This window comes from Cibotium barometz, chromosome 45, assembly GCF_041138505.1.
Source record: "Cibotium barometz isolate CiBa-2024 chromosome 45, ASM4113850v1, whole genome shotgun sequence".
NCBI lineage: Eukaryota > Viridiplantae > Streptophyta > Polypodiopsida > Cyatheales > Cibotiaceae > Cibotium > Cibotium barometz.
Window position 1 is genome coordinate 422,501 of NC_141090.1, and position 9,842 is coordinate 432,342.

The 9,842-nt window shown below is 42.0% G+C and overlaps 2 protein-coding genes across 2 annotated transcripts; one reads left to right on the top strand and one right to left on the bottom strand.

The window, feature by feature from the left end:
- Positions 1-3,437: 3,437 nt before the first annotated feature.
- Positions 3,438-5,395, top strand: LOC147612291 (uncharacterized). The gene is made up of 2 exons (XM_086783579.1): positions 3,438-3,597; positions 3,683-5,395. Exon 2 carries the CDS (start codon positions 3,699-3,701, stop codon positions 5,046-5,048), a length of 1,350 nt encoding a protein of 449 aa, XP_086639705.1. The 5' UTR covers positions 3,438-3,597; positions 3,683-3,698; the 3' UTR covers positions 5,049-5,395.
- Positions 5,396-8,199: 2,804 nt separating this feature from the next.
- Positions 8,200-9,627, bottom strand: LOC147612292 (uncharacterized). Its single transcript, XM_086782876.1, has 2 exons — positions 8,692-9,627; positions 8,200-8,616 (listed from the first exon to the last, which is right to left on the bottom strand). Exons 1-2 carry the CDS (start codon positions 9,619-9,621, stop codon positions 8,200-8,202), a joined length of 1,347 nt encoding a protein of 448 aa, XP_086639002.1. The 5' UTR covers positions 9,622-9,627.
- Positions 9,628-9,842: the final 215 nt, after the last annotated feature.

Genomic DNA, 9,842 nt, shown 5'->3' on the forward strand with positions numbered 1-9,842 from the left:
AGATACATGGAGGGCTTTTTACCACACGGCTCCCGAGTGGCTATCGGTCAGCTCAGAGTTTCATCACACCGATTGGAGATTGAGACTGGCAGAGCAGCACGGATCCCCCGAGAGGAGAGGGTATGCAGATTGTGCAGAGAGGAGGTGGAGAGTGAGGAGCATTATGTATGCAGATGCAGAGCATATACAACCATCTGAGAGAGATATCCCATTTTATTCAGAGAGCCACATTCCCTATACGCCAGATCTTTGAGGCAGCAGACCAGCGCATACTGGGGAGATACATTCTAGACATACAGCGCCATAGAGAGACATTATTACAGGCTCAGACAGCTCCAGAGGGGGGGTGACAGACACAGATTACTACATTTTTTCAGAGATCCATCCCCCTCCCAGCCCCTACACGGCAGGGAATTACTCTCCAGAGAGCAGAGACACTGAGAGCCCGCAAGAGACAGAGGACACCTGGCATTCGGACACCACGCCTATACCAGAGAGAGATGACAGAGATCAGAGCTCAATTTCACAGAGAGGGTGCGGAGCGACTGGCTCGCTTCAGAGCACACCCAGGCATGTTCTTCAGGGAGCTGTGGACACCCCCTTCAGTGATGTACACCATTTTATACCCCCCAGTATGGTACAGGATGGAGCTAGCTAGGTTGCATATCATGATTGTATACACCATGCATATAGCTTTGCATTCTCCTAGTAGTAGAGCTCCATCCCCTGCACACCCAGATTAAGCTTTTTAGTTTCAGTACTTTTTCATTTTGTTGGGATGACAGAGGATACCCCATACAAGTACTCCGATTTGTCTCATAGGCCGAGTTCCGTCTTTTGGAAGACGTTAATAAAATCTTTCTTTCTTTCTCTCTCTCTCTCTCTCTCTCTCTCTCTCTCTCTCTCTCTCACACACACACACACACACACACACACACACACACACACACATGTACACACCGAACATACACTAATCTAGACGCACACTCTCTCCTCCCACACAAACTATCTCCTACGTAGAAATTATCTGTCGTCTCTCTCTCTCTCTCTCTCTCTCTCTCTCTCACACACACACACACACACACACATGTACACACCGCACATACACTAATGAAAACACACACTATCTCCTCCCACACAAACTATCTCCTACATAGAAATTCTCAGCCACTCTCTCTCTCTCTCTCTCTCTCTCTCTCATGCACATACACACTCTCTCTCTCTCTCTCTCTCTCTCTCTCTTCACGCACACTCTCTCACATAGAAACTCTCTCTCTCTCTCTCTCTCTCTCTCTCTCTCTCTCTCTATCTCTCTCACACGCACACACACACACACACTTAAATAGATTTACACACATATATATAATTTTAATTAATTAAAAAGATTAAATTTTAATGGTAGGGATGAGTGGTGAGGTGTGCTCACTCTCAAATAAATGCATCGTACATGTAATCTCTCTCTCTCTCTCTCTCTCTCTCTCTCTCTCTCTCACACACACACACACACACACACACACACATGCACATGCACACTATTTATATATACATGCTTACATACCTATAGATACACATACATACATAATATATATAAGTGTGTGTATCTATAGGTATGTGAGCATGTATACAAAGATTTCATTGAAAGATGTGAGATGAGATCTTAGATTCAAATTCAAAATTGCATTGGAAGATGTGAGATTTGGCTCCTCCTCACGCTTGCAGGAGGAGTGGTTATTTTGAAATAGTCCCACCTCCTTTGCCCACGTGGAGGGAGGTGGGGTTGTGGTTAATCCACACACACGCACACACACATGCACACACTCCCTCTCTCTTCTTACACTCTCCCACACATAGAAGCTCTCTCTCTCTCTCTCTCTCTCTCTCTCTCTCTCTCTCTCTCTCTCTCACGCACACATACACATATGTAAGTATATAGTATATACAATATTATGTTTTAGATACATAAAACCTATACATAGACACGTATACTTATACATATATACATGTATTTAAAAATATAAATATAAACATCGACATAATTTAATTAATTTTGATTAAAACCTATACATAGACACGTATACTTATACATATATACATGTATTTAAAAATATAAATATAAACATCGACATTAGGGGAAGGTTGAGGTCTATGGGGGCCCTTTAAGCTGCCATATTATGTTTTTAAGTACTTTTGCTTAAGGACTCTAAGCATACTTTGACTAGGCCTGACAAGGGGATCTTTATGCATTCATTATTTGAATTTCTATTTTTTCAAATATATATTTGCTTGAGCTAAAATGGGGGTAACTTTTTGGTTTCCCCAAATTCAAAATGGCTGGAAAGCCTTCCCTCCTCTCTTCCCTCCACGTTTAGCTCCCCCCCCACTTTCTCTCTCTACATTCTCTCTCTAAGACGCCCTCGTTTCTCTACCACTCTCTCTCTTCCCCTTTCTCACATTTGGGTGTGCCATGGCTCTGCATCTCTGATTAGTAAGCTTCCATAACCTCTGAACTTCCAAATGCAGATATCTCACACTCTCTCATCCTCCATGCCTCATCTTTTTATCATTTTCTGCTCTCTCTCTCTCTCTCTCTCTCTCTCTCTCTCTCTCTCTCATGTCTTTCCCCCATTGAAGTGCAGAAAATCCCTCTGTCAACCTCCATAGCTTCAAAGCTTACCATTTTCCATTCTTGCATTGTTTACCATACATATCCCCTACTTCTGTCTGCAATCTACATCTCTCTCTCTCTCTCTCTCTACTGCATTATGCTGCAAAACCTCAATCTACCATTTTCTATTCCTCTTGCCATCTTCCTTGTCCTTTCTCCTATTACCTAATCAGAAGATCTATGACCTTCTAATATTTTTTACAGCAAAACTTCATTGCACTCTCCTCAGAATACCCTATCCTCACTCTTGCATTGTGTTCTACTAGAAGGTCTTTTCAGCATTGCCTAACCCTAAAGAAAATGCCACTTGAAGATATATCTAACAGAGCCCCAAAGTTCAGGTTACATGTAGATTTGGCTGCTAAGTATGCTACAATCCGCAGCACAAAATCAAGTGGTGTGACCGATGTGCCATTGGGTACTCTTCGATCACAAGGGCGAAAATGTATTGACCTCTGGACGAATGGATTCATATACCCTATTGACCCGCTCACCAATGCTCCACCTCATTTTGTTAATATCACTACATTTCTTAGTTATGTAGGTGATGGAGCTAATGGTCTATTTGGCTACTGTAGGAGGCTTTCTTTTGTTGCAGCTCAGGAATCGCATTCAAGACTGCATTTCCGAGGCTTATGGCTTGAGTTGCAGAAGCAACACAAGAAGGACATTGATAGGCTTGAAGAAGTGGCGAACAACTTGAAAACTCAGAATCAGGAGCTCCAGCAGAACAACTTTTTGCTTAAGCAGGCCTTTGATAATGAACGGGACAAGGTGAATGCAGCCAAACAGGATGCACGAAACAAGCAACGACATCTTGCAAGCCTGAAGAAGCTTCCAGTAGGCTTTCGACAACGGAAAAGAAAGCGTCAGTCCCTAGAAACCTTGGCAATCCTAAGTGGAGCAAGAAAACGACGTGTACGAGCAACAAGGTAACTTCTATTCTTGCCATTGTTTTGCAGGCCTTTCTGTTTTGTGAAACATATTGATGTTATTTTGTATTTATGTTCCATGTAGAGATATTGCTGGGGATATGATGGGATATGAAGGTGGTGCTGAGGAATGTAGAGCAGGCATATTGAAACATGTTGTTAAGTTATCAGACATATATAAGCTGCTAGAAGATCCCACATGCAAAATATCTAAGCAAATCCGAAACAGAATTTCTGGAGAGCTGCAAAATATGGTAAGCCCCATACAGATTATGGATGCATGTGATAGTGCTGGTGTCAGTAGGAAGGGATATGAAGCCATCTACAGGGTGTTTACACTAGGTCATCGTGCTAAAGGTTTTCTTCGACCCATGCTACCAACTCCATACAGTGTAACCATGGCAAGAAAAAGTGCAAACTCAGAAATTGCGACCATGTTAGGTGGCTACCGTCATGTGGAGGATGCTCTGCCTGTATGTACTACAAAGGTATTTGAATACAACAAGTACAACAATGTCTTTATTGATTTAAGGACCCTTCAAAGAGCTATGATTTCTTATTATGGTCTAAGCATTGAGGAGTGCCAAGGTCAGGCTGTGTTTGTGTTAAAGCTTGATGAGTGTCAAATTGTAAAAGGACGAAAATTAGAAAGAGTCAGCCTAACACTTATGAACAGGGCTATGAAAGGAAATCTGGAACAGGATGATAATCTTCTTGACTGTAGTGCACAAGCCTCAAATTCCAACAAGGGAAGTCAATCTCAGGGAAAAGATTACTATGGAGTGCAATCAGAAAAGAATATATGGTGGTTGGCAGCATTTGAGCTTCCACAGGAGACGAATGATACATTGCGATGGTACCTTACCCGAACAGGCATCCCAAATGTCATATCATTGCAATCAAAAGGAGAAACTTTGCATGTGGAAGATGCAGGAACATTTACAGTTGAGTGGCACATGGCAGGTGATTTAAAGACATTGAAGTGTATGCTGGGATGCAAGCTAGGAGCAAATACTTTTTTTTCATGTATTTATTGCTGCCATTCAAAATCAGAGTATATTGATCGCGGCAAAGCTTCAGGCAAGGTTGCAGCCACCAAGACTACCAAATCTCATGCAAAGGGCAAGAAAAATGTACAACCAACTTCAATGAGTGCAACGCAAAACAAAGATCCAAAGAAACCTATGCAATGGGTTAATGGCATCATGAATTGTAATACCAATTGTCCGCCTAATCGTGATCAAGAAGATATCTCATGGAGCCCTATATTAGAGATTCCACTTTCCCGTGTTCATATTTGCACGCTTCATGCTAGGTTACGCATAATGGACAAATTACTGAAGTTACATATCAATTATGCATGGAATATGGAGCCTGAACATCTTCGCAACGAATGCATCAGTAAGCTGGAAGATGTCCTTCAAGTGTGGGGCTTCATGGTGGTGCTGTAAAGCTGACTAAGGATACTAAAAAGTCAGGACCGGGTCAGGATAATCCAAACAAAATATGCATGGGTGGGTCCAAAGCAAGATACCTTCTCTCAAATTACGAGGGGTACAATAGTCACACAAAATATGAATTATGGAAGGCCATTTGTGAATGCACCACTTATCGTGGGAATAATGCAGAGCTTGGTCTCAAGCGGGCAAGGCTGTGGGAGTCACTTGACAAAATGATTCAATTGCTAGAAAAGGCTCCACTTGTTGCCGAGGAGATTGCAAACTTGAAGACTGCAATACATACATTTACTCAGCAAATGGTTGATGCATGGGGAGAAACACATATCACCCACTATATGGTATTTACCTTTCTATCTATTTACTGATATTAATCGCCAAATAGTAAAATTCTGAATTGATCTTTGTTGCAGCACATTATATTTGCCCACGCACAGTTTTTTCTCAACGAATATGGTCCAATGGCAATTTGGAGCACCCAAGGAATGGAGCGCTCTCATTATCAAGCTAAGGCAGCATACTTTAAGAACACGCGACATGGTGGAGGTGGTAAGGAAAAAAGTAATGCCTTGCATGAGATGTTTAATTGGTTTTATCGCAGTTTGGGAGGTCGACGCCGACAGAAACCAAAAGGGCAGGTGTCATTACTACGAAGGGTTGTAAAAAATGTCAATCTGCAACGAGCAATTGCATGGCGAGCATCAAGTGCCGTGCATGGGATGCGTGAGTGGTTCGCTGCGCGGAGGCGTATGGGTCGAAAATGGGTTCCATATTAGAAAATTGTAACCTTTTTTAAGTTAGAGCTTTTTTTATTAATGTCGAGATTTTTTTTATTAATAAGTTATTTTTCAAAAACTATATAAACCTGTGAAAGTGAGTTTTAAAATTACATTTTCACGTTCATTCAGTCGTGTAAGTCAATGGATGGCTAGAACTAAGCACACTGCACGCAAAACTGAGAACCCAAACGTACCGTCTGGTGCACACAACTTAATACACGCAGTAGCCGCGGCACAGGCATTTCAACAAGTGCAAAAACGTATCAAAAAGAAGCATACAAGCATGGACAGAGAGGTAGAGACCAGACAGGAAGATGTACAGCCGGATGTGTTCTCAGGACTGGACAATATTGAGGATGTCTCCAAGCAGCCTGGAGACACCGGCTCATTTAGAGCCACGCGTACACCATTCCCCCGACCTCTCTCAGAGGCTGAGCAGCAGGAGCGTGTGCTGGAAGAGCAACAACGCCAGATTGATGAGGAGGAGCATAGAAGAAGAGAGCAACAGCAAGCCCTATTCCCTCAGCAGCTACAAGAGGAGCTAAGGGTCGCATTTGAGGAAGACCAGGAAGCACTTCTGTGTATTGAGCAAGAGCAGTTTCAACAGGCTGCTGACTTCTATGAAGCAGAGGAAATAAGCCATCGTGAAGAGCAGGATAGGCTCTTAGCACAAACACTACATGAGGAACTTGAGAGGCGTCAGCCCCCGTCTCCACCTAAAAAACAAAGAATAAAGATTCGTGTCAAGAGAAAGAAGGAACGTGCAAACAGGCAGCAAGAGGTGGAGATGGAAGATGAGGATCGACGACAAGTAGAGGAGCAAAGGGAGAGGGAAAGACTGGAGCAGGAGGAGCAAAGGGAGAGGGAAAGACTGGAGCAGGAGGTGCAAAGGGAGAGGGAAAGACGGGAACAAAGAATTCAAGAAGCACGCAGATTAAAACAAGAACAAGAAAAGAAGAAGGCAGAAGCAAGTAAGAGAAGACTAAATCTAGATCCAGCCGAGCAAGAAAGGCGAAAAAAATTTAGAAATGATAGACAACCATGGGAAGAGAGGTCGCATCCACCACCACCCCCCGTAGCCAACAAGAAGAGAAGATGGAAACCAGGGACCGTGGCTCTGCGAGAAATCAGAAAGTACCAAAAGAGCACAGACCCCATCATGGCGAAGGCCCCCTTTGCAAGAGTTGTAAAAGAAGTCATCGACAAGTACAGTGATAGGGTCACTCGGGTACAGAGTACGGCACTGGAGGCCCTCCAAGAGGCGTCAGAAACAATTTTGGTCTCTCTGTTTCAAGATTCGGTGCTGTGCCATGCTCACGCCAAAAGGGTGACCCTAAAGCCTGTTGACATGGCACTTGCACTACGTTTACGTCAGGATAAAGCGCTCCATAAGGAAGGCTTTATAGGATAGGATTAAGCTTTTAGGCGGCGGCCTTTGTGCCTTTTGTAATCTCGACATTGTAATACATTTTTTTGAATCTATAAGATATTGTCAATGACTCGTTAACCAACGTATTCATTTGTTTCAACTGTTATAAAAGCAGACATTTCATTTCTTGTACTGTTGTTTGAATGAGAGAAACTGTTGATCATGTATTAAGAGCCTTAGTTAAACAGGAACAAAATTTATATTACTGATAAGGTGATTGTGAAACATTATCTTGTTATACGTGGCATTGTTGTTGGCACTGAACAGAGGATCCTTACATAGTGCAGAAACAAAATTATATTGAATTTATTTTCGGTCCGAAAAAAAGGCTTAAAGCTCAATAAGGCCTTAGAAAAGCTCAGGGACAAAAAAAAAGTTATTTGGTGCTCAAAATCACCTGGTGAAGTCTGGCATTAGATAGAACATTTTTTATAAAAGCAACAGTTTTCTTTTTTTTTATGGTTCTAGGCAGAGTAATCATCAAAATAAAGTGCACACAATGCATTTTTTTGTGAAAAAATGATCAAAAAAAGGGCTGTGCGCTACGGCGCGAATTTAAGCCTGCCCTGCATTTTGAAAGGCTGAAATTCGCGCCGTAGCGCACAGCCATTTTTTTTTAATTTTTTGACTCTATCCAAGAGTATGTGCACTTTTTTGATGAAAAATATGCTTACAAATATCAAAAAACATAAAAAATTCTGATTTTTTAAAAATTGTTCAGATTTTGTACTGCCAGATTTCGGCTGGATGTTAAGTGACATTCAAAGAACAAATATTTGATCATTATCAATGAAATTTCTTACACATTCACATGCCTGCCAAAAGTTTAGAGGGCACAGTGCTGACACATCAAATAAAGAAGAGAAATGGTTCAGACTTCTTAGAAACATTACAATTAAAAAAGTATACATTTTGTATTGATTTCGTAGAAAGAAAATTACAAGTTCCTGAGAAGATTTCTGAGAGCTTCTTTAGCTTCGTCACTCTGTGTGGTTTTCTCACCTAGGCTATTAGCTATAATAATAGGATTGGTTACACCTTTGGAGATTGAAGTGGCACAGTGGCTTAGCACGTGGCCGGTGTAGTTGCCTGCAAATGTGTACATGGCTGCCTCCCTGCTAATAAGTATACATTTGTTTGCATTATTTGCTAGCCCATCTTCGGTGAGAACCCCACTTAGAGCTTTACACTTGATGAGCTCTGCTTGTGCCTCCTCAGAGTACTCTAAATGGATTACTCGAATAAATGATGGAGAGAGGCTAGGAAGGTAATGAATCAGGGAGGTGTCTCGTCCATCGGATTGCACACGAACTCCACCTCCACGTGCAGCAAACTTGTCAAAAATATAAGCTTTCTACAAGAGAAAAAAATCAGGTGTTAGTAATAACTCACTTATAAATATGAAGGCATAACTTTGATTTAAACCCACCTCAATGTCATCATCACATTGGCTAATGCGTGGGTTGCATATGTCTATACTGCTTCCACGCTGCTCAACTGATGTATCTACATGCAAGCGCTTATGTGGTTGAAATGCTTCTTGAGGGACACTTTCATACTCTGCTGCTACATTTTCTATAGCAACAAGAGCATTGGAAACAGTTGCCTCAATTGTACGTTCTGTATCATAACCTTGGAATGCTAGCGCTTTGGTAAGATCATGGTCATCAAAATCAATCTGTACACCTGCAGGCTGTTGCTCAAGTGTGTCTTCTTTGCAGAAACCAGACCCAATTGCTAATATGCTTAAGGCCTCATCCTCCCTTAACCCCAAGGATTTACAAATGTCATCAAGGAAAAGAAATTCCTTGTTATCCATGATGATGGGATTCAAAGTGGTTACATCCAACTCAGGGATCTCTTCCACAATTTCATCCCCTTCGAGGTCACGATGAGGCTCTTCATCCTCAGTTGACCCTTGTTGGAGAAGCACCAAGGCCATGGACGCTTCAGCTTCTTCTGAGAAAACCTCTTCCACCTCGCCTTTGGATTCCTTCACAAGAGCTACTTCCTTTTTCACTGCCTTTCCCTTCTTTTTTTCTGTATCCCTGGCTTCTTGCAAAAACAGTGCTAACGTCATATCCCATGAAAGGAAGGTGGTGCCTACATTACCAACCTGCAATTCATAAACGGTGTCATCATCTTCGACCCTATAATTGCTAGATGTAAGCCCTTTCAAAAATCGGTTGAGCCTGAATCGGAACGACTTGTCACCATGGTACAGATGCCTGATTAAGTCCACTGGAACCCATTTAGTGGTGGATTCAGGCAATTGCACGACATATTGTGCCACTACATCATTCATGTACTGGACCTGCTCTTGAAAAGCCTCTGCATGAAGGTCTATAGTTTTTTGCATATCGATCACCCCCTCAAAAATGGCGATGTTCTCACCTGCACCTGCTGAGAGCCCAATTTTCTCAAGTTTTGCGCGTAGCAAGTTAGAGCTTGAAGCCATGGCGGGATATTGAAGGGAAATAGAAACTGCAAGATCTTAAGAATGAAATGAGCTTTATAGAGCAAAACCTATTCTTATAAAGCATTCCACTATAAAGTTTAATAAATTTATAGAACATACTT